Below are 27560 nucleotides of genomic sequence, written 5' to 3'. Positions count from 1 at the left end.
CACTGTATATGTGAGACCCTTTTTTCAGTCAGAGCTCACTGGAGCTCAGATGCAGCACCTCTCAAGTGGGCGCCATTGCCATTCTAAGAGAACAAGGAAAAGTTTACGGTGAGTTCCAGAACCTCTTTTTTTAGAAAAATGACACTACAGTCATACCTCGGGTTGAATGTGCTTCGGGTTGAGCGCATTCGAGTTGCGCTCCACAGCCACCTGGAAGTAACGGAGAGCGTTACTTCCGGGTTTCGCCGCTCGCGCATGCACATACGCTCAAAATGGTGTCACGCGCATGCACGTCAGCGGCAAAACGCGGCCCACGCATGCACAGATGCGCCGTCGCGTCTTGCATTGTGTTCAGGATGCGAACGGGGCTCCGGAACAGATCCCGTTCGCATCCCGAGGTACCACTGTAGCTACACATGCGCCTGTTCAATGAGACATTTGGGCTTTCCCCCCCTTCTCTTAAGTGAATGGGTGGTTTTTAATGAGGGACTGAAAACGGAAGAGAGACACCATTGAAATGAGCGCCCTGGATAGTCGCCTTTCTAAGGGCGGCACGTGAACCGCGTTTAGCCCCATGCGCGACAATGGCATCTTTACAAAACCGGAACCGGTCAGACATTTGGAGGCGAGCCAGGATTCGGGAAATCGTTGCAAAGGCGGAAACTCACGACATTGGAAAGGCGGGGCTACAAGGTGGCTGCTGACCTTTCTCTTCTGTTTGGCGGCTGCCCAAAAGGAGTGGGAGGGAAGCGGTTAAAAAAAATAATAAGGGAGGGGAATAACTTTCATTTCAGGAACGGAATCAAAAAATTCCTTCCAGTAGCACCTTAGAGACCAACTAAGTTTGTTACTGGTATGAGCTTTCGTGTGCATGCACACTTCTTCAGATAGTTTCAGGGAACCCCTAAGCAAAGACCACATCCCACTCTCACCTTAACTGTCCAACCCAACAAGCCGTTCCTCTTCTGTATATTTTACTCGATAGTAAAGTTTCTGCCCCAGTTCCCCAGTTTGATAAACTCTACTCCCAAGGAAAAGCCATTTGGACGACCGCCTTGCAACAAACTCCTACTACATTTCCTATGAAACCGTCGGGTCCAGTTACGTTCTACTGGGCTAAATCCAACCTTAGGCGTACTTACTCACGAGGAAGCCCCGTTGCACTCAATGGGGGGGGGGGCTGACTTCCAGGTACACAGAGTCAGGACCGGGCTACCGCCGGGCGCAACCTCCCTACTGGTTTCCATTGCGCACTCGCTCCGAAGCAAATCCCACCCGGCTCTGCGCTGCTCCGCTCCCCCAAACGCGCGTTGCTTCCGGCGGCGGAGGGCTGCGGCCGCGCAGCGCGATCCGCGTCCTCCTCCTACACACGTTCATCGGCAAGCCAGCGTCGAGTGGGGCTGCCCCCGCTTTCTATTAAAAACCGCCCTGAGAAATTCAGGAAGGGATTTTTGTCCAGTGCCAAATTGGCAAGAGCTCATTTCGCCCCCGTGCATTTGATGACGGCTCCTGGTTTTTTAAAAGTGCAACGAGGAGGAGGCGTGACGGTAGCTGAATGGAGGGGGGGGCTTGTTTTTTGGGTTGAGCTTTCCCCCCCCCCTCCCATAAACTGGAGCGCTTGCTTTGCCATCCGCGCGTAGCGTTGCCACCTGTGATTGTCTCCTATTTCAATGCAAAATGCTGCGTCCTGTATTGATAGTTTTGTTTTACATATTCCAGATCTTATCTGTCTCTGTCTGTTTGCCAAGTTAGGGATCCTCTCCAAATGCGTGTCTGAAAGGTCATGTATTTAAGCTCTGGGTAGCCAAGGACAAACAGATTTATAAATTCATGTGTCTGTTTGTGTGACAAATTCCAGAGGGGCCATTTTGTTAGGCTGCAGTTATGGGCATGTTGTTGTTGTTTAGTCATTTAGTCATGTCCGACTCTTCATGATCCCATGGACCAGAGCATGCCAGGCACTCCTGTCTTCCACTGCCTCCCCCAGTTTGGTCAAACTCATGCTGGTAGCTTCAAAAACACTATCCAACCATCTCGTCCTCTGTCGTCCCCTTCTCCTTGTGCCCTCCATCTTTCCCAACATCAGGGTCTTTTCCAGGGAGTCTTCTCTTCTCATGAGGTGGCCAAAGTATTGGAGCCTCAGCTTCAGGATCTGTCCTTCCAGTGAGCACTCAGGTCTGGTTTCCTTCAGAATGGAGGGGTTTGATCTTCTTGCAGTCCATGGGACTCTCAAGAGTCTCCTCCAGCACCATAATTCAAAAGCATCAATTCTTCGGCGATCAGCCTTCTTTATGGTCCAGCTTTCACTTCCATACATCACTACTGGGAAAACCAGAGCTTTTACTATACGGGCCTTTGTTTGCAAGGTGATTTCTCTGCTTTTTAAGATGCTGTCTAGGTTTTTCATTGCTTTTCTGGAGTGGCAGGCTTTATGTTAGGGGGAGGCAGAACCGAGTTATCTGCGACGCAGATGGTCAGTTAGTTTAGTATTTTTATTTCTTTATTTACTTGATGGAGGGGGCAGCCGCCCCCTCTGCCCCCCCCCCCCCCGGCTCGTCTATGGCTGCAATGGATTGCTCTGAAGTCACTTCGGGACAAGATTTATTTTTTAAAAAATCGTCTCTGTCCTGTATTTGGCATGGACAAAGGTAGCAACCCTACCGGGACCTCACGTCATACTTGCACCAGTGCACTGACGTTGCAGGTGTTGTAAACAAAAATTGCCCTTTTCCCTTATGGGGTATCCAAGAGCCCATATAGTGTCCTTACATAGGTTCCCTATTGGTAGGAGAAGATAACAGAGGCCAACCAGAGAATATTGAGAAGCAAAGCAGCTAGTAAGCTTGATCTTTATTGATCTGTTGCAACAGGGTGCTCCCCTCACACGCAGGAGAGAGGAGGGACCCAGAAAAATGCTGTGCAAGGCCTTATAAAGACTTTTGAAATTGCCACCCTGTAGATCAAAACCAGCCCCAGAAACATCATACATACATCACAGAAGGGGTGTAACCTAAGACCACCCCTCAGATACATCATACCTACATCACAGAAAAGGGCTCTAAAACAGAGATTTGAATGTTGTTTTTCATCTCCTGTCTGGCAGGTTACTTGATTGGATTGCCTGGGGAGCCTGGCCAGTCTTTTGTAATTCCTGGGCCATGTCACAGGCTCACACCCTATTGAAACACAGACATACCCTTAAGACAGGATTTGTGAGGAAAGAGACAATGGAGAGGTTTCCCACTTTGACCTTGCAGAGAAATCATTTGCTCAGTTTAGGAATCAAAATGGTTCCAGGTCGGTCTTCCTGTGCTGATCTATGTACGGGCTTGGTCGGTACACTTATGAACATTACCATATATCTAAGGCCATAAAATTCCTATCACACAGCCGGGCCGGCGGCGTTGCAAGGCTGCGCTCCCTGCCCTTCTTTTCCCACTGGGGGCAAAGGCTGCTCCCCTCCCCTGGCAGCCCCACCCTGTTCCGTGGCAACGCCGCGCATTGCTCCGGCGCGCAGTGCGGGGGAGCCTCGCGCGTCCTTGGGCGTGTAGTATTTTGGGTTCGGAGGCGTCTATTTTTAGCCCCATTGATGGCTGGGATTCCGACGACGTCAACGGAGCCCGGCCTTGACGTCACGGAGGCTCCTTCCAAGCCGGGGCGGGGAGGCGGGGTTTGCAGAAAGTCAAGCGGCGCACGGATGGAGAGCGAGCAGCCGGGGCGAGCGCGCAGGGGGCGGGAGGCGGCGGCGGCGGAGAAGAAGGGGGTCAGGGACCCATCGCGTGGGTGGGGGGCGGGCTGGGGGCTCGGCATGGCTCCGGAGGCCGCGGCCCAGATCCCAACACCGGACTGCCCGCCTGGGGAAGAGCGCGGAGAGCGGGGGAAGCAGGGGTGCCAATGGAGGACCGCCAGCGACAGCCAGGTGAGATGTGGGGAAGAGGCGCGTCGGTGGTGGGGAAGATCGATTTTCCTTTCTCTCTCGGAAGCATAGGAACCAACTCCTAGGGGAGGAGATCCCTCCCCGCAATAAAATATTTGGGGGGCCAGCTCCCAAAAAAGTTGATGGGCATTGACATTAAAATAGTCCCTTGTGATCGATTATGTGGGGCAGGGCTCACCTGCCCCCCGCTCAATATTTTGTTCAAGTTGGCACCATGGGCGTATCTAGGGAGGCGGGGGGACGACAGCTGCCCCTCCCCTAAATCAAGTAGATACATAAAATACTTAACTAACTGAGCAATTGCCTCGCAGGTAGCTTGGTTCGGCTCCCCCAACATAAATCCTGCCCCCCCCCCGCAACATAAATCCTGGCTACCCCTATGGGTAGCAGCCCTGCTGGGAAGGCAAAGCAATGCCTGGCTACATAGAAGTAAATCCCACTGTTTTCTGTGGGGTTTACTCCTAGGTACCTGCAATGGCGTTTTAGAAAACCTACATAAGGACTGGTTTAGTTGATCATAGTTTTTAATCTCTCTGGGTTCTGTTGAGGGATCTCATGCATAAAGCTGTCCTTCTTTCTTACAGTGAGCAGGTATTATTGTAGGGCAGCCCAACCATAGCTGTCAACGTTTCCCTTTTTTTAAGGGAAATCCCCTTATTCCGAATAGAATTCCTCGCAAGAAAAGGGAAAAGTTGGCAGCTAAGATCCCAACCATTCTCACTTGAATAACAATATATGGGATATTAGAAGGGTTCCGGCCACCTGACTACTGTACTTCTGTATCATTTTTCTTTCTCTTTGGAGTTGGCAAAGGCCAGGCTAGTTCTGGTCTTGCCTTTCTACAAGATTGTTCCAATTAGGGGGGGGATGTTCCCCCCCCCATTCCAGTAAGTGAGCTGAATTGCAAATTGAGATGTTTTCAGGCAGTGTAGATCTCCTTCATGCAGTTTGGCACTCTGTATCCCACCTTGGCATAACAAAACACAACCCCTCTTCTGGAGCTGGGCACATATGTCGGAGTGGCCTGCATACTCTGTATTCCACTGGATAGTAGTGTGGGTGTCTAGACTTGTGTTTGGAGTGAAATGAAGATGCTAATTTTGTTTGCATAATGGAAATTTCCTGGGCTACTACAGATTTTGTATTGGCGAACGTGCTGCTTCACAGAGGAGTGGTCACTCTCAAATACATATGCATAGGAGCGAACCTAACACTATAATCTTCAGTATGTTTACTTGAAGGTAGGTCCCACTGAGTTCAGTAGCATATATGCCAAAGCATTCATGTTTAGGATTGAAGCCTTTGAACATCACTGTATATGTTGCGGGGGGGGGGGGGAGAAATATTTGCTTGGCTGGCAAATGAAGTATTTTTTTCCCTGTTGCTTCTTCCTCTTGCTAGAGCCTCAGTACTGATTGCTACATGGACAGCCTAACAAAGCCTTGACAATGCTTCAAAAAATTTTTTAAAAAAAAAATGTGGTTGTCCCCAGCAGGATAAACCATTTCGTGCTATATTTTTTCCCTCCGTCATATAGATTTCCTTGAGAATTAAGATGGACTGTATGTGTTTGCGTATCTGTAATCACGCTGGCTAAGCACGAAATGTGGTTTTTCTCATAGAATAAATTTAGTTATTAAAAAAACAAACCAAGCCCCTAGTATTTGCTGATGCGAAGTTAAGCCAGAAATTGTATGAGCACGGTCGTGTGTGTGTGTGTGTGTGTGTGTGTGTGTGTGTGTGTTGGGCAGTGGGCATTTAGTGTTTAGTGTAGCTCCTTCCTGTGGAAATGCTGTCTGAACTCACTTTGTTAACTGGTTAACTTCTAGCTGCCTTGGATAATTTTATCCAAGGTGGGGTGTAAGTTTAAGAAATAAATACCGGTAACCCAAATACTGCCTCTTGCCACTTGGTGCAAGTACACACTGCCCTAGATATGGGCTTCAGAAAGTTATGAGATTCCTCTCTCTGTGTGTCTCCATTTCTCTTTCTTTTCCTCTCTCGCACGCCTCTCACCTTTTGAAACTCGCTGAAGCACTGACAAAGGCCTAGAGAGCACGCCTTTTGTCTGGATAGGATAGTGACTTGGCTCAGAGCAAGTGTTGTTAGTGATGTGCTTCTCCTTTGCGACTGCACTGCAGTCTTTCCTGGATGTCAGATGTGCAAACACCCCTTTGGGTGACTTGTGATCTCAGTCATATTTGCCCATCAGTTGGGCACCGTGATATACCCAGTTTTTAAGGGGTAATCCATTCAAGAGCTCAATCAGGCGTTTTTTTGGTAGCCTAGTGTTGTCCATCTGTTGAATTCTAAACCAATAGCAGAGGATTCTTTTATCTCTTTGGCTCTCTATGCTCAACGTGCGAGTTTCCAACATGACCACGGCAGATTGCACGTCTTTGGATAAACCTACAAGGACTCTTAAAAAATAATTCTATGGGGGTTCCAAACCAGAGACCTTTGAGGTACCCCAAACCTCTGCACCATATAAAATTTGGGCCATTGTTTTTGCTTTATACACAGATAAAGGTAAAGGTAAAGGTACCCCTGCCCATACGGGCCAGTCTTGACAGACTCTGGGGTTGTGCGCCCATCTCACTTAAGAGGCCAGGGGCCAGCGCTGTCCGGAGACACTTCCGGGTCACGTGGCCAGCGTGACAAAGCTGCATCTGGCGAGCCAGCGCAGCACACACGGAAACGCCGTTTACCTTCCTGCCAGTAAGCGGTCCCTATTTATCTACTTGCACCTGGGGGTGCTTTCGAACTGCTAGGTTGGCAGGCGCTGGGACCGAGCAATGGGAGCTCACCCCGCCGCGGGGATTTGAACCGCCGACCATGCGATCGGCAAGCCCTAGGCGCTGAGGCTTTTACCCACAGCGCCACCCGTGTCCCTTTATACACAGATAGAGCTGGGTTAACCAGATTTCCACCTCTACAAGCAGCGAATTTCAAAATAGCTTTTGCTGATTTAAAGGCTTACAATTTAATATTGGACTTGTGTAAAATACCATGATCTGGCTGCCCCAGTGCCCACTCTGTGGCTGGCTCTTCCTGTGGCATGCTTCCTCTTGGTAGGCCAGGGATAGCAGGTCTGTAGGCTTATCGATGTTGCTAAACTCCAGTTCCCATCAGCTCCAGCCAGGATGGCCCATGGTTGGCGATGATGGGGGTTGTAGTCCAATTGGTGTTTGATCCTTGCCCGCAGGTCATGAAAATAGAAATTCAGCTACCGTATTTTTCGCTCTATAAGACGCACCAGACCATAAGTCGCACCTAGTTTTTGGAGGAAAACAAGGAAAAAAATATTCTGAATCTCAGAAGCCAGAACAACAAGAGGGATCGCTTCGCAGCGAAAGCAGCGAGCCCTCTTGCTGTTCTGGCTTCTGGGATAGCTGTGCAACCTGCATTCGCTCCTTAAGACGCACACACATTTCCCCTTACTTTTTAGAAGGGGAAAAGTGAGTCTTATAGAGCAAAAAATACGGTACTTAGGAGGTCCCCTGCCCTGCATCTTGAATGTCTGGTAGTACCTGACCTCCTCCTGGGTTGCGATGGAGCATTGTCTTTTCATTTGGTTAGGGTTGCCATATTTCAAAAAGTGAAAATCCGGGTGCAAATGTTGTTGAGATCTTTTTTGGGCAAAGTTGTTGAGCTTTTCCCATATATGTCCAGAAATTCCAGAGGTATGGCAGCCCTACATTTGGTGTTTCGGTGCAGATATCAATGAAAGGTGTTGGCATACGGCAGAGCAGCCTCCCTGCTCTGTTCAACAAAGGGAGACATTGTGCGCATGGCAATTCCGCTTGCACAACTCCAAGTAGGAATTTGGGCCTCGTAATTGATTTGGCACCCCTGGGTAACTGACTCAAGTAGCATTGTTTCAGATACCCCCCCCCCCATTGTTGATGATGTTCAACATTTCCCCAATGAAAATAGGGATGTCCTGTTCCATAATGATAATAACGATGATGATAATAATGATTTTATTATTTATACCTCACCCATCTGACTGGGTTGCCCCAGCCACTCTGGGCATCTTCCAACATACATAAAAGCATAATAAAACATTAAACAAACTTCCCTGTACAGAGCTGCCTCCAGATGTCTTCTAAAGGTTGTACAGTTCCTTAGCTCCTTGTCTTGGGGGTTGCATAATTCCATGCCCTCTGGTGAAAATAGGGACATCCTAAGGAAAAGTGGGATATTCTGGGATCAAAGAGTCTGGGAGTGTGCCTTAACTGTGCATGTATGTACCGTATTTTTTGATCTATAAGACTCACTTTTTCCCTCCTAAAAAGTAAGGGGAAATGTGTGTGTGTCTTATGGAGCGAATACAGGCTGCGCAGCTATCCCAGAAGCCAGAACAGCAAGAGGGATTGCTGCTTTCACTGCGCAGCGATCCCTCTTGCTGTTCTGGCTTCTGAGATTCAGAATATTTTTTTTCTTGTTTTCCTCCTCCAAAAACTAGGTGCGTCTTGTGGTCTGGTGTAGAGCGAAAAATACGGTACTTGGAATTCAGTTTTAATGTGATTTGAGTTTGGTCAGTTTGAGACCAGCAGCACGTTTGAGGGGTGCTGAAAAGAGTGTGTGGATCAGGGCAACGCTGCAACGTTTGGCCTCCAGTCCTGGCGAAACAAGCTCTTTCATAACTGTGCTAAAACAGTCACCAGCCTGCTCAATTGCATCAGGGTTCTTGTGTGTGTTTTTTTATTCCTTCACCAGCCAGCCATCCTGGGACTCCCAAATGCTTCCCCCAGCTTTGGCTAGAAAGTGACGTTTTTAGGAGGTCAACTCGGGAGGGGAAGGGAAAGATTCTTGGTTTAGAAGGGATTCCCCACATGGCCTATATATGGCTCTTGGCGTGTTCTTCCAAGACCTGCTGACGCGAGCCGCTGCCTGTCCAGCTGCTGACGTCCAGCGGTGGGTGGGACACCCCTTACGCTTTCTCTGACGCCGCTGTGGGCTTGGCTTCCTCTGAAACACAAACATGCGTGCATTCAGCGCTCTGCCTGCCAAACCCCACGAAGCAGTTCCCGGCCCGGCCCCTGATGATTGAAACCAGCTGTGGGCTGCTGTCCTCTGCCGCCACCGCTGCTGGCTGCCTGCCAAATGGCTCCTCTTGGCCAAGGTGTTCGCTACACCTGCAGCTTTGCTTGAGATGAAAGGGGGAGAGAGCGAGGGAACAGACCGAGGAACACCAGTCCAGCTCCCGTGCGATCAAAGGCAACACTCCTTTCAGACAGCAAATAACCTAACCTATGGAACTTTCTCTTACGGGTGAGTCACACTTCGAAGCAAGGATTCCTTTTGCCGGGGGGAACCCAGGAACTAATTGTGGCTACAAGCCTTCTGAGCGAAATAAGACCAATGCTCTTTAGATAGAAGGGCTGAGTTTCTGCCTGGAAAGGAGCTGATGGTTCCATCCACGATTTTATCGAGCTGCGTTGTTACTTTTTTGTTTGGTTGTGAGTCACGGGTGTTTTTTGCAAATAGAAACTGCCTTAAACAGTTCGGCCAATTAAAATGAGCTGCGGGGAGTGCGCAGGAGAACTATTTACCCTGGAATAAATAATTATGCTAACTGGGGTTTTTATCCAGGGCAGCGGTATTAAAGGGCCCATTCTCCACTCTGCCAAGGGATGCCCAAGGAGCAAGGATGTTAGTTTGGGTCATTGGTGGTGGTTGCCCTGATCTGAGGTAAAGGTAAAGGGACCCCTGACCATTAGGTCCAGTCGTGACAGACTCTGGGGTTGTGGCGCTCATCTCGCTTTATTGGCCGAGGGAGCCGGCGTACAGCTTCCGGGTCATGTGGCCAGCATGACTAAGCCGCTTCTGGCGAACCAGAGCAGTGCACGGAAACACCGTTTACTGTCCTGCCAGAGTGGTACCTATTTATCTACTTGCACTTTGTGCTTTCGAACTGCTAGGTTGGCAGGAGCAGGGACCGAGCAACGGGAGCTCACCCCGTCGCGGGGATTCGAACCGCCGCCCTTCTGATCGGCAAGTCCTAGGCTCTGTGGTTTAACCCACAGCGCCACCCGCTTAAAGGAGGGGTGAAGAACTTGCAGCTCTCCAAATGTGGTTGGACTACAGTTCCCATTATCCCTGACCATCTGGCCAGGGCTGATTGGAGTTGGAGTCCACCAGCAATCCAGATATCTACATTAGACTATGAGAATATTCCCCCCACCCACCCTTCAACCAGACCTGAGCAAATAGGAAAGATCAACAGTTTAGCCGCCCTGATTATGTGAGAGGGGATGGGTACAATTATGGCGAAGGATGTATGGTTTCCTAAACACAAGACGGCCTTTATTGCAAATCCGGACTCTTCCTCTTAACGGTGTTGCTTTTCTTGGAAGTTCTCTCCAAAACCCAGTTTGACATGTTCGTACACTTTGTCCTCTACCTGTGTTCCTGTGCCAGGAAAGATACATTTACTTCCTGCCAATCAAAATGCTTATGGCAGGACTCCCTGGATACATGTGCCGCAGGTGTACATTGCCTAAGGGAAGGGAACTTCCTGAACAATAAAGAAGTCATTTGGGGTCAGGACGCTTTGGAAAAGGCCTCTCTTCTTTAGTTTTTCCTTCTGTAGAAGCGGAGAGAGCTATCTCCTGCTTCTCCCCAGACAGGTTTAAGAGACGCCTCTCCTTCAGTGATGGGCTTTACATACTGACTTCAGTTCTGACTCCGCCACAAATTTTCCCCGTGAGCACAGAAACGCCAACGTCAAAATAATTTTGCTTCCTGGAGAGACTTTACCAGAGTTTTGTCATGAATCAGTGGAAGCTGTGGGCTGGGCGATTCAAGATTCACTGGCCTGGATTGAATCTAACAGATATACAGGCCCAGCGACTGATCAGAGAGGGAACGTTAGATAAAGCACAATTGCTTAAACAAAGCACATCACAAACGTGTACTAACCTAGAAGGGAAAAGCGCTGGGTGCCACCTGTAAAAAACTAGGATACAGGTAAAATCCTCCTCAGATAACGTGAGCCTAAAATCTAGGATCCAGCTATTTTGCTTAACTTGCCGGCATTCATTTATTTATCGCATTTGTATCCCAACTTTCTTCCAAGGGCCTTGGGGTGGCAAATGAAGGATGTACAGTGGTACCTCAGGTTAAGTACTTAATTCGTTCCGGAGGTCCGTACTTAACCTGAAACTGTTCTTAACCTGAAGCACCACTTTAGCTAATGGGGCCTCCTACTTCTGCCGCACCGCCGGAGCCCGATTTCTGTTCTCATCCTGAAGCAAATTCTTAACCTGAAGCACTATTTCTGGGTTAGCGGAGTCTGTAACCTGAAGCGTATGTAACCTGAAGTGTATGGTAACCTGAGGTACCACTGTACTTGTTGCATCCTAAAAACCAGCTTTGCAAAGTAGACCAAGCTGAAAGACCATGATTGGCCCAAGATTGTGAAATTTGCTTTGTTGCTGAATGGGCTTCCGACCCTGGCTGTCCCGAGTCCTTGCGGTGTTCCTGTGACACACCTTGCACACAGGACTTTAGTATCGTCAAATCTGCCTGCTACGCCTGCCTTGAGGAGGAAAAAGGCCTACGTCAGCCTTTCTCAACCTGTGGGTCCCCAGATGTTGTTGAACTACAACTCCCCTCACCCCTAGCTAGCAAGGCCGGAGCTCAGGGATGATGGGAGTTGTAGTCCAACAACATCTGGGGACCCACAGGTTGAGAACCGCTGGCCTAGGGCCTCAGCTTGTTTAGTTACCCAGCTTTGAGGTCTTCAACAGAGAGAGGCACCACCTACAAGCCTGGAAATGTTTCCCTCCTTAGAAGTTTCTGTACCCTCTCGAATATCCTGCAACACCAGCCAGGAACTCGGAGCCTCTTGCAACATTCTTGTCTAGAACACTCAGTTAGCAGCCTAGGAGGACTTTGTACCTTTCGTTAATCCGGTTTGCACCTGGGCTGCGGGGAGGGGGCACAATCTCCCACTTTCCAGCTGTTCTCTTCAGTCCCGAAGCACAATGCGCAATATCGGATCGCGCCTAGTCAGGGTTTCTGTAAGATGAGATGCCACTGGGCAGAACAGAATGCCAGGGACGTTGTTTTGCCTGGGGACAGAGTAGCTTTTGTGCGTTAGAAACCAGGAATTGCACGGGGCATCTCCATCTCGGAGTGTGGGCAGCTGGCAGATTTTGAGTGCTGCCTGGCTGCCTTGCACAAAGGGTGGTAATGCCCAGAGTCCTATGTGGCAGCACCAAAGGTTCTTGGATCTGATTTCCTTCTGACTGTGTCTTCATCTGCTGTGTCTTGGGGGGGGGGGGATGGAATGAGTAGCACATCCCATCAGTGGCAGAGAGGGAAACTGGCGAGACGGTGGTGGTGGTCATGAGAATTCACCCAGCCTTTGACTACCCATTCACAGTGATCCGCTGCAAAAAAATACCGTATTTGCCAGATGAGGACATCAGCAGCCAGTAACGAGGTCCATATAGTAAAAGATCCATTTGGCAGACTTATGAATCAACCCAAATCCTGCCTCATAAGGGGAAACATTTATGAAGTTTTCTATAATGTTGTCACACAGTTTGATGCCTCTCTGTATTCTTCGTATGGAAGTTCATACAAGGATTTGGGGGCCACTGCGAAAAGGCCCTGCGACTGCCACATCGTTTTCCCTTCCCCGCCCCCTTTTGGACAGTGGTACTCCGAAGTCTCTAAAGGGGGGGTGTAAGTGAGAGATTGGTGGAAGAACACTGAGACGCCTCCTAGAAAAGACATCTGGTACGGAAACACTTTTAATAACTCAGCAAGCGGCTTGCTACCCTGCCTGGCACCCAGTTCCAAGCTCTGAAGTCTGACGCGTAAGTTGGGAACACTCTGAAACGCAAGGGTTGCCTTGGGAACATACCCCCCAAGTACCAGGCTCGCAAGCCATCTTTTCTTTAGAACCAGACTGTGCCGGAACAGTTTGTGTAGTTAATCTATCTTCTCTATGGGATGACTTGGATGCAGCTGGCGGTACATGGTGTTGCTGGGTGTTAAAGCAGGGTCCAACTTGGCAGCGGATGTAGGGCTGGCTGCTTGTCTGATGGGTAAAAAATAAATAAAAAGTCTTGTTTTGTTGCACTAGAACCATAGCAACAAGAGTTTGGGTTGGTTTTTTCCCCTCCCCTGTTATTAGCATGAGTTTGGAACTGAACTATTTTTCAAATCAATTGGTACGAGAGATTATGGGCGTTGTAATCCAGCAAGACGCGGGTGGCGCTGTGGGTTAAACCACAGAGCCTAGGACTTGCCGATCAGAAGGTCGGCGGTTCGAATCCCTGCGACGGGGTGAGCTCCCGTTGCTTGGTCCCTGCTCCTGCCAACCTAGCAGTTCGAAAGCACGTCCAAGTGCAAGTAGATAAATAGGTACCACTCCGGTGGGAAGGTAAACGGCGTTTCTGTGCGCTGCTCTGGTTCGCCAGAAGCGGCTAGGTCATGCTGGCCACATGAGCCGGAAGCTGTACGCCAGCTCCCTCGGCCAAGAAAGCGAGATGAGCACCGCAACCCCAGAGTTGGTCACGACTGGACCTAATGGTCAGGGGTCCCTTTACCTTTGCCTTTAATCTAGCAAGATCTGTAGGGCTAAGAGTTCCTGATCTTTGACTTAGTATCCAGCAGTGATCAAGTTGTGCACTGATCTTGTAGTGGGGGGTGGGTGGGTCGTGAATACAAAGACTTCTGCCTCCTTCTCTCCAGTGTCTTTTTAAATTATTGAGCCAGGGATGGTGTTTCTCCCTTTATATATATTAATAATGATATAAACAGAATTTTGTCCTCTTCAATAGTGATATCCATTCTCAGAGTGCTGATCCTTATGTAACCGACACCTGCGTAAGGTACTAGCAGGCTTTGGGGAAACCCAATAGATTTGCAAAAGTACAAGAAATATTTGGGAGGGTGGGGGGATCTTTAAAAAGCTCAGAGCAACCAAAGAGAACCAGTCACATGGAATACTGATTGACTGCTGGGGAAAGCTGAAAACTGGATGGGTAGTGGCAGAGAACAGGAATGGGGTGTCTGAAATCCTGAAAATCAGTTTGTTCCGCCTTGCATCAATGCTTTATATATGCCAGACGTACTTGATTAATTCAGGCTTTCTACCTAGATGATTCTGACTTCTAGACCAGATCGGATGATAGAAACCAATCTGCCTTCTGAATTTCAAATTGCATAATTACTGTTTTAACGCGTTTGTTCAAGAGTGGAAACCCAGTGTGCAGCGTTTTCCATGTGTACATAGCAGGTTCCTTGCTTGATGGTTTTAGAGATTATTTTGAGTGTAGGAGAGGCACAAAGGCTTTACTAGAAGCACAGAGAGGTCTGAGTAGGTTTTCCCCTGGTCTCCACCCCCACTGGCAAGCCACATTTCCATGCTTTCAAGAGAAGGGCTTGCCTCGCTCTGAGACTTCAATACGGCTGCAGACCTCAAACCACTTAGAAGTGCCTTTAAATTGTTTCAGAGTGGAACTTTCCATTGAATTAATGTGAGGACTGGTTGTCGTCTACATATACGTGCCTTTCGAATAGCTTTTTTAACTCTTCTTTGAGGTCTGGTTTTTGCCTTTTTGGGGGGTGCTCTTCTCATTTTCTCCTCTTCTTCTAGAGTAGCCGTCAACTACATTTTTACTGGCCAGCTGAAAGCAACAGAATGATTTTGGACTATTTAAAGAAATGTTACAGTTTGATGAATTTGCGGTCAGGATTTGAAGCACGTGCAAAGAAAGAATTGGGACTTATTGTAATATTGTTAGGACATAAGAGATAGAAAACGGGGGGGGCACAAAATCATCATGGAAAAACAGGATGGGAAGTCGAAAAAAATAAAAAAATGATGTATTGGAGTGTATATGTAGAATTTTTTTACTGAAAGTTAATATTTTACTTTATTTTTATTTTTAAAAATTCCTTCTCAATCATTTCCAAATTCATTGGTCATATCGGGATTCTCTCATTCTCCCAAAGAGCTCAAGATGCCATAGAGGAGGTTGTTCTATTTTTTATCCTTGCGAAAAACCTGTGAGGGGAGCTAGGCTGAGGAAATCAGTGACTGATCTAAGAAGAGGGGGGTTTTTTTGGGTGGGGGGCTAAGCTCTTTTTATGCTCAGAGTCCAGTCCTGGATTCATGATTCTTCCCCCCAAAAAATATTGAAAACACAGTGTTCTGTGGGGAACCTGATACAGAGAAATTGAGCCCCTCTGAGGACAGAGGACTGGCTAGATCAGAGATGGAGAAGGCATGGTACTCCAGATGTTGCTGGACTCGGTCGTCCCTGGCCGAGGTCGATGAGAGTTGGTACCGACAACAGCTGGGGGATGTCAGGTTCGCATCCCTGAGCTAGAGCCATCTTCAGATTTCCAGTAGCGCCAGGATTCTGTGACTTGGATTTTAGTAGTATCCCTCTATCATCTATTTACCAACCCAACATTCTAAAAACAAACCAAGAAGGCACCGTTGGTTTTAATTCCTGAAATTTTAGGGTTTGTCCCCCCCCCACCCCGCAAAAAACCCCAGCATTCGAGAGTGCCGGGGTAACCAACCAATTGACAATGACATTCCTCTCCTCAGCAGCTGCTCTGGGATTCCGGCCAAGTCTTCAGCTCAAACATGCAAGAAAAACGCATCTTGTTACGCAGTCGGTCTTAACAGGCGCGAGGCCTTTAAGCAAACCCAGAGGCTGCCGAGGCTAAAAATATTTTTAACAATAGGAAAATACATCAATCTTTCCGGCTGCCGAGTTATCGGCGTCTTTTATGCTTGGCCTACAAAATTCCACTTGGAGGTTGCAGCCCCTGATGTATCGCCAAGTTGGAAAATGGGGAGCGGGGGGGGGGGGAGTGGGAGTAGAGGAAAAACTCCTTCCGCCCTGGGCTGACTTTGTTTTTGTGACACTAAACTCCTGGCAAAGTGGCTGGGGCCTCTGGGGTTTGACCGCTGGGGCAAGGATCTTTAAGGCAAAGCTTTATAAACACACACACACAGCCTGATCTTATATGCATGTTTACTCAACAGTACGCCACACTGAGTTCAGCAGGGGTCCTGAGGGTGGCAACACAAGAACGGGGCCTTATCTGCAGTGGCTCCCCGTTTGTGGAATGCTCTCCCCAAGGAGGTTTGGCTGGCACCTTCATTATACACCTTTAGGTGCCAGGCAAAAACGTTCCTCTTTAACCAGGCCTTGGGCTGATGGACATCTCTTGCCCTTTGAAAATGTGTTGGGGAGGGGATTATTGGGTTGTTTTTACTTTTGCTATTTATGTTTTTATATTGTGATTTTATCTTGTGAGCTGCCCTGAGACCTGCGGGTATTGGGTGATATACACATTTTAATAATAATGGTGATGATGTTAGCACTACAGCCTTTGCATTGGCTATATGAGTAGGGACCTGTAAAGGTAAAGGGACCCCTGACCATTAAGTCCAGTCGCGGACGACTCTGGGGTTGCCCGCTCATCGCGCTCTATAGGCCGAGGGAGCCGGCATTTGTCCGCAGACAGCTTCCGGGTCATGTGGCCAGCATGACTAAGCCGCTTCTGGCGAACCAGAGCAGCGCACGGAAACACCATTTACCTTCCCGCCGGAGCGGTACCTATTTATCTACTTGCACTTTGATGTGCTTTCGAACTGCTAGGTTGGCAGGAGCAGGGACCGAACAACGGGAGCTCACCCCATCGTGGGGATTCAAACCGCCGACCTTCTGATCGGCAAGTCCTAGGCTCAGTGGTTTAACCCACAGCGCCACCCGCATCCCATGTGCAGTGGCCGGTAGTTGCATGCCTTTTGGGAAGTTCACCGAACGAGGCCTGTAGGCAATAGACCATTCCCGCTTCAGTGGCTGGGGCAACCCAGTCAGATGGGTGGGGTATAAATAATAAAATTATTGTTGTCATCATCATCATCATCATCATCATTATGGAGCATTAGCACAGCTGTAGTAGGTCAAAGAAAGTGGCTACAGATTGAGAACCCTCATTTGGGACTTAAGTAGTGGGGAGCCATAGAGGCAAATCAGCCCAAATACAGTGGTGCCTCGCAAGACGAAATTAATTCATTCCGCGAGTTTTGTTGTCTTGCGATTTTTTTCGTCTTGCGAAGCACGGTGTCGGGAAAGTTTTGGAAAAGCTTCAAAAATCACCAAAGTCTTTAAAAACCTCCAAAAAGGCTACCACACCGCGTTCTATGAGTTGCTCCTCGAAGTCAAGTCGCAACTGTATTAACGGTGTTAAGAAAAAGGAAACAAACTTGCAAGACGTTTCCTTCTTGCGAAGCAAGCCCATAGGGAAAATCGTCTTGCGAAGCAGCTCAAAAAACAAAAAACCCTTTCGTCTTGCGGGTTTTTTGTCTTGCGAGGCATTCGTCTTGCGAGGTACCACTGTATTTTTCTCTTACTGGCAAAGGACCGCAAGATCCTGCACTGATGATAATATGCTTTTCAGCTAGTCAGAGTTAATTGTAGTACCCTCTGATTTCTTGTGCTGCCTGTTCATTCCAAAATCCAGGACTCAGTGAATGAACCTGAATGAAATCTGTTAATCCCAGTAGAGCCAAACCCTGAAAAGTCTTCACCCATGTTTGTTGGCTTCCTCTTATGATTCTTGGTTATTACAACCCAATAGAACAGGTTATGCAAACTACGAAAAGTAAAGAAAAGAGAAAGTGTAGATTAAAGGCATGCTTGTTCCAATGACTTGTCTCCCAAGTTATCTTACCTGAACTATAGCCTGGGAAATTTTTGTGGGCAATTTAGGACTGGTAGTAGCACCTAATGGGTACTTTGACTCTTTGGATTTGAGGAGGATGTGATGGTGGAGGCTAAGGTTTTTGAATATTTATTGGTTTGGCGCTTTTCAGGCAAACCTCCGAAAGCGGTTTCCGTAAGGTTCTCGCAAAAAAATAAACATTGATTTTTTTTACCCAAATTTTTTTTAGACTGGAACAGACAACATCTTTATTTAACAAAAGCTGTTACCGCATCTTCTCACTCGCTCTCAGAGCAAGATTGTTCGTTGTTGCGTTTTATCTACTATTACTGATGTTCATATAGATTTAGGTTTTATTGCGTTAGGTTTAGCTTGTGGAGATGTGAAGGTGGGGGGCGGAATTAAGAGGGGCTGTGTGCCCCCCCAAGTTTTTATTATTTCCACGCCCCCTGTTTGTTTCTAAAAAAATACAGGAGGGAGTGGTTCCAGTTTTCCATTTTTCCAGAGTTTTACCAGAACTTGCCTTAAAAGCTGGGGGGGGGGGCTGGCGGGCTGTTAAGGTCTTGTAAACAAAATTGCAGAGAGCAAAATCAGGATTTGGAGGTGGGCTTAGAAAGCTGGCTGGGAAGGTAAAGAGAATGAGGCTTCTCTGAGGTTGTGGAGGCAGGGATGACTGCCAGTGCCTTGTTGGTGGCAGAGTTCCAGGCTTTGAGAACTACAGTGGTACCTCGGGTTAAGTACTTAATTCGTTCCGGAGGTCCGTTCTTAACCTGAAACTGTTCTTAACCTGAAGCACCACTTTAGCTAATGGAGCCTCCTGCTTCCGCCGCGCCGCCGGAGCACGATTTCTGTTCGCATCCTGAAGCAAAGTTCTGAACCTGAAGCACTATTTCTGGGGTAGCGGAGTCTGTAACCTGAAGCGTCTGTAACCCGAGGTACCACTGTACTTCTTTAAAAATTATTTATGGTTGGGGCATGCAAGGAAAGCCACCCAGCCAGCAACAGGTGCACTGAGGCACGTGCAGAAAGCTTGACCTAGTTTTCTGGACTCCTGAGTCACCCTTGTCTCTAGTTTCCCTTTTTTGATTGAGCAAAACATGCGCAGGGCGGGGGGGGGGGGAGAGAGGGGTTTCCACCAGGCTCTTTCCCAAAACAGAGCCAGCCAACTAGAGATGGTGATAAAGGGCAAATGTTTGATGCAAGCTGGCAGGGCTCTGCCCTCGTCTTTACACTCATTTCCCTAGCCTAATTTATTATCCACTTTGGAGATCTAGTGAGCTTCAGATTCGCTGCAGCTTTTTTCCCCAGCACCAGTGTTATAAATGTGCAGAGTATGGTTTTCTTGGTTTTTTTATTTACCGCATTTTTTGCTCTATAAGACTCACCTTTTCCCTCCTAAAAAGTAAGGGGAAATGTGTGTGCGTCTTATGGGGCGAATGCAGGCTGCGCAGCTATCCCAGAAGCTTGAACAGCAAGAGGGATTGCTGCTTTCACTGCACAGCGATCCCTCTTGCTGTTCTGGCTTCTGAGATTCAGAATATTTCTTTTCTTGTTTTCCTCCTCCAAAAACTAGGTATGTCTTGTGGTCTGGTGCGTCTTATAGAGCGAAAAATACGGCATTTATTGTTTCTAACTTTTTAGTGCTGCCAGTGGTACTGAACATTTGTGAATAATTAACAAATATCCTGCCCCTAGTTGGGTTGTATGGGAGAGAAGTAAGGACACGTACTACAAAGGATGTGTGCATCATCTAAAAACACAGTATATAGTTGATATGGGTGCATAATATTTTTTTAGAAAAGTTGTTTAATTGACAGATATGAATATTATTCTTGGTTAAATGAATTGAAACTCTTGATTTTTAACATTTCTTCAATCGGGTTGTAGGCTTAGTGCATTTTCAAAGCATGGGGGGGAAATATTTTAAAAATTCTGCTTATGTAATTGTTTAATTTTATAACCAAGCTAACCCCCACCCCGCCCAAAGATAGGGACTTAAGGCCTTAGGTTCCCAGGCCATCTCTCATCAATACAGTAGCCAGCCCTGCTTAGCTCAGTCATGTGCCTTTTAAAACCATGCCGCAGGGGCCAATTAATTGCATTGCAAGAAGGCAAAAACCTGGAAAACATCCCAGCCTTGGTTAAATGGGGTTAGAAAAGCGAAAGTCATGCCCTCGCTGAAATTGACTCTCACCATAGGATTGCAACTTTTGTTTATTTCTTTTGCCCCTGTGCCTTTCACAGCAGCGGGGGATGCAGAAATCCTGTTTTCCCATCTCCAGGCCAAGAAAGTGGGGGGGGGGGGGGTCTCGTCTGAATTCACCGTGCGCTGTTATTGAAGAAGGGAGTGGACGACGCTTGCAAACAAAACAACGTTCAAAATGTTGCAACCCAAATCCCGCATGTTTGTAAAGTTCGCATTATCCCCAAATACTCCTGAGAGGGGGGGGCAGCAGCTCTTTGTATTCATGGTGGTGGCGTCGTGGCTTTTGCAACGATCTGAGCAGAGAGCAGTGCCCGCCCCCCGCTTGGCACCGTTCCGCTCCCTCTCCGGTGGGCATCTTCTAAATCAAGTCTCGGGGCGTTCCGCCGGCCCCTGCTCCCAGGAAAAGGGGAGGAGCCGCTGCTTCGGGCGACTATAGGAGGGGAGGGCCCTGGAAGCACAGACGCGAGCGGAGTTTGGGGTTGTCCTGAGAACCTCGTGGCGGGCAGGGAGGGACGGAAGGAGGGAGGGCTGCAACCACCGCCCGGCTGGGGGGTTGCCGGCGTGTCTGCAGCGCTGCGAGAGCTGCCTAAGCCGCGGTTCCGAGCGCTGCTAGGAGCTCGCCTTGCAAGACCGCGCTCGCCTCTTGCATCGCCGGGTCTTTTTTTTTTATTACTATTATTTTGCCGTCGCCCCTTCATTTCCGTTCCCTGGATCCTCCCGTTCCCCCTTTTGGTTTTTCCTATGACACTTTCTCTCGTCTCCCCGGCTTAGGGAAAGGGCTCTATTTTTAGCCGGGGGCAGCTCGTTCTATTTTTAGATCAAACAATTCCAAGGCGTGCGTCAATGGAACCCCGCGTGCGTCACCCGCGCAGACATTCCAACCCCTCCCCTCGCTCCGCGGGCGCCGGAACATTCCGCCCCTTTTTGCCTTGTATGGTGAAGCCTGCAGCCCGGCGCGTGCGTCAGAGGATCCCCCCTCCTTCCCTGCCCACCCCTCCGCCTGTGCGTCACAGAGAGCTTAAGAGAATCTCCTGGCCACGGGCTGGTGAGCCCCAGTGGCTTACTCGGCGTCTAGACGGCGTGCAGATCTCTCTCTCTCGCGCATCTCTGGGCTGCTGCGGACCAGGAGGAAGGCAACCGCTGCCGCCAAGCCCTCGATGCAAGCTTGACTTTTTTATTTTTATTTTTTTTTGGAGGGGGGGAAGGCTCCCCCACCACCAAAAAGAACCCCTTTCGGAAAGAAAACCCCAAAGTGGAAGGAACTGCAGCAAAACGATCTCTGAGCTGACTTGGGTACGTGGATTTTCTTAAAACTCTGCTTTTTTCTCTCTCTCTCCCGGAAAGTGCTTAAGATGCGCGCCCGAGGGTCGACTTTTTGGCAGATGTAGGGGGGGGGTTGCATGGGGAGGGGTGCAGAGAGATGCGGGCTGCGTTTTGTTTTGGAAGGCGGAAAAAAGAACTTTGTAGTACACGGATTGTAGCGCGTTGCTTTGTGCCCGGGGTGCTCTTGCACGGTGAAAAGTTGGCTGTGCAGGAGATCGGGGCGGGGGCGGTTATATCTTTTGGGCTGGGGAAGCTTCTACTCCGGAAAGTTTTTTTCTGCAAAATGGGAAGGCTAGGTATAGACACTGCTTAATGTATGCATTCTAAATCCAGGACTTGAGGTGCAGCGGACCCTTGCAGATCTAACTCGTTTATCTTGAAAAATTCCTTGCAGTAGCACCTTAAAGACCAACTAAGTTAGTTCTTGGTATGAGCTTTCGTGTGCATGCACACGAAAGCTCATACCAAGAACTAACTTAGTTGGTCTTTAAGGTGCTACTGCAAGGAATTTTTTTTGTTTTGACTATGGCAGACCAACACGGCTACCCATCTGTAACTCGTTTATCTTGGTGCATCTTAGGGGGTGAACAGAACTCGGTCCTTAGATTTAAGCCCCACGGAGTTTCTCAGTGATTGGCTCCTAAGTAGGTGTGTCTGGGCTTGCAGCCTTCGAAAAGTTGCTCTAAGGTGGAGTTCAGCGCGTTACCAGGATCTGCAGGGCTGCTCGTTTTCATAGTGCAAACATTAAACCTGACGTTACGTTGGCAGCTTCTGAAAGCCGTCCCGCATATGGCTCCTAAGTATAATTGTCTCAGAGGACATTGTTAACTGAGTGGGATAAAAGTGATGCAAGCAGATATTGAAATGAAATAAACGCAGGAGAATTATTTCTGAATTTCAATCAAACGGCAAAAATATATATGATCCAATGAGGAAGGTGTGAAATGATGTATTGGGGCATGTCCCGTCCCCCCCCCCCCCCGTGGTATGTATTGAAGGAGATGTTGGCTTTTTTGTACTGGAAAAGTGCAAGGGGATTGGATTTGCAGGGTTGTGGGGGGGTGGACTGGGTTTGGGCTAAGGAAACTATAATGATGCACTTGTTTCAAGTGTTCAGGGAACCCACATTTGCATTTTAAAGGATGAGGTTGCAGTAACCTGAGCTTCTGGGAGTTTGGGCAGGTGTGTGCTGGTGAGTTTTAAGCGGTGGGTTTTGCTTTATATATGTACATTTAAACCTCGATTGTGACAGCCGTGTAATCTGACGGGGGGGGGGTTCTTTTGGGGCAAAAGTTTAATGGTGTCTGATTTGGAAGGAAAGCGAGTTTGCATTACTGGAAGGCAACCTGGTGGACGTTTGCTAGCCAAAAATACAATGTGCAGCCAGCCTCAGTGGGCTCTGAATAATGAAGACTGTTCCCTTGCAAAGTTCCCTTGCAAGGCTGGTAACATGGTTTGGTTTTTGTAATACTCCGTATTTTGGAGAGGGGGAAATAAATAAGGAGTTCCATCTTTGTTGAGGTTGCCACTGATTTGTTAGACACCTGCAGCTCTCCAGTGAGGCAGAAGTTTCCTTTATCAGGCTGAATGTGCCCTGCCCCCCCCCCCCCCCCGTGTACAGGTTTCTCCTGACTTCAAGTTTATTTCCTTATTCTGAGGCCACCAAGGAAGAGCTCTCTGTGCCAGATTCTTGTCTGCGTGAGGTAAAGCCTTTGCAGAGTGTCCCCGGGGACATTTGATCCTAATCGGGTTGGAGAATTTTTTTGTAAAGCCAATGGCTGGTCCTGTCCTTGTTTCCTGAACGCAGAAATCCCTCTTCAAGATGGAAAAGGGTGGGGTTTGCATGCAAAGTGTGCAGAGGGAAGATTTTGAAGCACCCTCTTATCCGTCTAATTTCTTCCCCCTCCTTCTCAAAAAGAGATGCTCTTCTTTCAGTAATAATAATAATAGTAATTGTAAGTTTTGATTTGCAAAGCAGCTTGCTGTCAGCACAGGTGGTGTGGAGCGTAAATCAGGGAGGGCTCCTTTCGCCATGGCCTCTTTCATGTGGCTTCTCAGGGGCTTGCAGTTCCTGGCATGTTCTGAGCAACAGGTGCAGCATCAAATTCAAGCACCTGGCAGCCTGTTTTTTTCACAGCTACCAGGGTCTCCTCCTGTTTCTAAGTTGGTGCGCTAGACTTCAAAGGCTGAGGAGCCAGATCACAGCGGGTTTCGTTTTTTGTCGCGGTTCCAAATTCATCACGGGCACCTTCTTTTCCGGGCCACATCAACTTTCTGCACGTAAGGTGCAGAAAACGTGAAAAACCTAGGTGCATGAATCAGTTGAGTCTATCATTATAAAATGGGGGATTTCATCGTAGTTTAATATGAGCTCATCCTGTGGAAGTGGTGTTCAATAACGAGGGTGCCATCCCGAAGATGTCTACTTGGTCTGTTTTGTTTTACTGGAATTAAAACAACAAAGAATGTGGTTTACTAAAAAAAGAAAAAAGAAGTCCCTTTGGATTCAGTGGTAAAGATGTATGTAGCCTCAGTTACAAAAGGCACCTCGTACTTTCATTACATCTCATCCAAGTACCCTCCATTAGGAGAACTTGCTGTTGGCAGGCTAAAGCAAGGGGCAAATTGTCTGACAATCAGAACTAGGAAAAATCCCAGGTGGCTGATCTGGGCTTCTTGAAATCTGATGTTGACAGCTCAATAACTTTGTGTCTGGTTTCTAATTATTGGAAGCTTGTGTGTGTGTGTGTGTGTGTGTGTGTGTGTGTGTGTCTTGTTGACAGCATGGAGTACAGAGTTGATTGCCATGTTGACTTCTTCAGAAGTCTTTCAGGCGTAGCTTTCCTCATCATGCCATCCATGTAACTGTATGAAGCTTCACCTGTTTGATTTCTGCCTTCTGCATAGCTGTTAAAGGCAGGGGGAGGGGAGTGTGTGGCCACCATCTATAATACCACTAGACAGTTGTACATCTGGGATGGACTCATCCTAGACCCACCTCCTTCAGGTGGGCTTGAGCACAAGCAGTTATTTCCAGCGGTTATCGCTGGAACGTCTTGGCCAATAAACAGTGGGGTTCTTTTTCCCTAGAGTGGGACGATAACCTCACCCATATGTTCCAAACCAACAGTAAAATTGCACTTGTTGTTCCATGCGCCCTTGATATCTGTAAGCCATCTTAGCTTTAAAACATGCATGAGCATCAGCAGCTACTGTTTTCGGTTCCGAAGTTAGGAACCCCTCCATGGTTAATTTGCACTAACCGTAATCGTGTACAGAGACAGCGATCCATCCTTACTGTTTTGGCTTTCCGGCAGGGGGTGCTCTTGAGCAGTCTGGTCTGCAAACACAGGGAGTATTTTAAGCAAAGAGCTAGTAGGTCATATTGTTAGTGCCCAGTTGATTTCTCTAAACTAGGGGTATGAAATCTTTCGCCCCCTCCATACACTAGCCAGCATAGCCAATGCTGTGAGCATTCAGATTTTCTGACCACTGTTGGGGAAAGTTTGCTGGGCTTGAGCGATGATCTGTCTAACCCAGAACAACTACACCAATGCAGGGTTTGTTTTTTTAAAAAAAAGACATTAATCCTCAAGCTAACTCTAGAATAACTCCAGACTAATGAGATTTATCCAGATGCGCTTCAAGGTAGTTTATGCTTCCTGGTGTCTGTCTTTCTCTGAAACAAGGAATGTGGAGGCACCTGAATGCCCCAACTGTGAAATGCAAGAGAAGCCAACTTGTACCAAGATATGTCCATCCGTAAAAATTTTTTAAAAGCAAACAAGCCCACGAATGTACAAGAGGTAGCCGTGCCTCCGTTGCTTGTTTGTGATGTGTCACAGAAGCCATTTGTGTTTGGGAAAACAACAAGGCTCTGGAAAGGGCTGGCTGAGCTGGAGAGGTGAATGCGTTGTTATGGAAAGACTGCACCCATTAACTGTTCTTGGACGGCTGGGGAGGGCCGTGTGGGAGAAGCAGTACACAGGGTGCCGTTGCACACAGGCAAGGCAAGCTCCTGGCATTTGGAGCCTCTGTTGGAGGCAAATGTGCAACTTACAGAGCCCCTATTGGATGCTGTGAGTCCCTTAGTGCAACACACAAATGCCCGGTTTTCCCATACAGTGGTACCTCGGGTTACATACGCTTCAGGTTACAGACTCCACTAACCCAGAAATAGTACCTTGGGTTAAGAACTTTGCTTCAGGATGAGAACAGAAATCGTGCTCTGGTGGTGCAGCGGGAGGCCCCATTAGCTAAAGTGGTCTTCAGGTTAAGAACAGTTTCATGTTAAGAACGGACCTCCAGAACGAATTAAGTACGTAACCAGAGGCACCACTGTAGTTCAGTTGGCCGGTCCCTGAGGCTTTGGGGGAAGAGTTTTGGTCCAGAGTTTGCATGAACACAAAAGGTGTCTTTCTGCAACATCCCAAAGAGAAAGGTGAAATCCTACTCTGGGAAAGAGTTGCAGAACCTCTGCTGGTGTATCCAAACCGCTCCATAGAAACATAAAAGTAGAACTCTATAAATTATTGAACCTAATGCAGCCATGCACATTCATTTAAATAGGTCTGCTCTGAGTGCAACTTAGCTGAATACAGCCCTACGTTTTGGCAGCAGGATAGCAATCTGCCAAATAAACAAGGTTGTGAGAATAGTCTTTGCTGTTAAAACCTGTGACTACCTACCCCGTGTCATGCTGGTAACAGTCATAAAGGGGATGAACTGTGGGTGTGGTATTGCCGGCATGTTTTGCATGCCACCTGGCCAGGAAAGCCCTTGCTGCCCTGCTTTTCTGCCTTGAGCAAAAACTGTACACTAGCATCGAGCATGTCACCTGCTCAGTATTTATACATCAACACGGCTATGGTGGCTGGTTGGAAGGGCTGCTAGAGCGAATAAAGGGGACAAAACCCATTGCACAAGCTAGCAGCCCTGTTTGCATCCAGAAAATCTCCTGTGCTACCTTTTGAAAGCTCTTCATACAGAGAAGATAGTAAGCAAATGTATGGAATCTCTACAGAAGGCAAGTGCAGAGCTGTGAGATTCATTTATGGGGCAGGGCAGGAGTTGCAGGGAGTATTTCCTGACCCCTGAATTGTCCAAATTTAGTGTGTTTTCAGAGCATTGTCAATGATGCGTTCCCTTTTCCTGGACCTGTGACGGCTGCTTGTCTCACCTGAGTAGATCAATCTCTGGACCTGGGGTAGCCAAGGTGTACTAACTTCTTGGTGATGTTAGACACCAGCAGCCCCAGCCAGCAGCCAGCATAGGCAAGGGCCAGGCATGATGGGAATTGGAGTCCAGCAACATTAGGAGGGGACCACATTGCCTATCCCTCCTCCATGGGACTCCTTCAGTCTATAGACAGAAATATCAATAGAAAGTTAGCATTATCTGTCACACCATTCGACTGATGCTCTGACCTTGCAGCCTTCTTTCCCCGTTCCTCCTTTTGCTAAGAGGCCCCCTTGTTTGAGAAGCCCCAATGGTATTGGCTGTCATCTTGTGCTCTGCCATCCCAGCCACAATCCCTGAGATTTGATCTCCAGCGAGTGTAATGGAACTATCTCGATTTGTACTACCAAGGGAGATGGCCCTCTTGCATTTGCAGACGTCAGGCCTTCCTCTGGGGGGGAAGAGAGCTAATAAATACTATGTCACAAGGAAGAGCCCAGGGTAGCATCTGTTGCTGTGTTAGAGCACTGTAAATCCTAACAAGCTTTAACAATTAAGTACCAGGGTTCTATTTTTAGGGCAGCAGAATAACGAGCCTATGTGGCAGCAAGGAAGCTGGGAGTGTGGCAGCGCACTGGTATCAAGCAGAGAAGGTTCTTCTTTAGAAAGCAATGGATTGGGGCTTGCCCACCCACTCGTTGGGCAAATGGAACCTTTGGCCCTGATCAGTGTTCGAAATTAGCCAGGTGCATTTTGCACCTGGCTAACGGCCACTTGCAACCAATTGAAGATGCCTGGGTGCCAGGAAGGCGCCTGACATTTCCACCATCTGGTGGTTCGTGCCTGGGGATCACTGGATCTTGACTGTTTTTACACACTAATACCACATCCTGTAGATTTCTATCAGTTATATTTTATCTGCACAATCGGAATGAATTTCAGGAGCCGAAATGCTTTTTCTGTGCAGCCTGATCTGGAGCAGCGAACAATGTTGTAGTTAAACGCTGTGGCTTGTCTTCAGTTACCCCACCCCACTGCCTTGCTCACAGTTAGGGAAAATATTCTTATGTTATGAATGGTCTGTGTCACCATTCAGAAAAAGAGGTTGGAATAGGCCAATATATATGTGGGCTGTCCCTGGATCAAGTGACTTTTCTTCTTTACGTTCTCAAAAGTTCTTCAGCTATCTCAAGGTTGTCT

At 48.1% G+C, this 27560-nt stretch overlaps 1 protein-coding gene and 1 long non-coding RNA gene across 7 annotated transcripts in view; one reads left to right on the top strand and one right to left on the bottom strand.

The window, feature by feature from the left end:
- The window catches only part of LOC114586731 (uncharacterized), a 58037-nt gene extending 56545 nt beyond the window's left edge, over nt 1-1492 (bottom strand). For all 4 annotated transcript variants that reach the window (XR_013391763.1, XR_013391765.1, XR_013391766.1 and 1 more), the window contains exon 1: nt 1143-1492. This is a non-coding gene — a long non-coding RNA (uncharacterized LOC114586731). The remainder of the gene's footprint in view (nt 1-1142) is intronic.
- A 2271-nt stretch (nt 1493-3763) lies between these two features.
- Nucleotides 3764-27560, top strand: part of NR4A1 (nuclear receptor subfamily 4 group A member 1) — a 41777-nt gene continuing 17980 nt past the window's right edge. Inside the window, exon 1 of one of the 3 annotated variants that reach the window (XM_028710465.2) lies at nt 3764-3919. In XM_028710465.2, coding sequence (XP_028566298.2) covers nt 3895-3919 — 25 coding nt within the window. In that variant the 5' untranslated portion in view covers nt 3764-3894. Of the gene's footprint in view, nt 3920-9054; nt 9215-21018; nt 21153-27560 lie in introns of those variants that run through there. The other 2 variants (XM_028710472.2, XM_028710483.2) reach the window with 2 other exon arrangements.

Source organism: Podarcis muralis, chromosome 2, assembly GCF_964188315.1.
Source record: "Podarcis muralis chromosome 2, rPodMur119.hap1.1, whole genome shotgun sequence".
Classification (NCBI taxonomy): Eukaryota; Metazoa; Chordata; class Lepidosauria; order Squamata; family Lacertidae; genus Podarcis; species Podarcis muralis.
The sequence above is the reverse complement of the archived record's forward strand: the minus strand, read 5'-3'. Positions and strand labels throughout refer to the sequence as shown.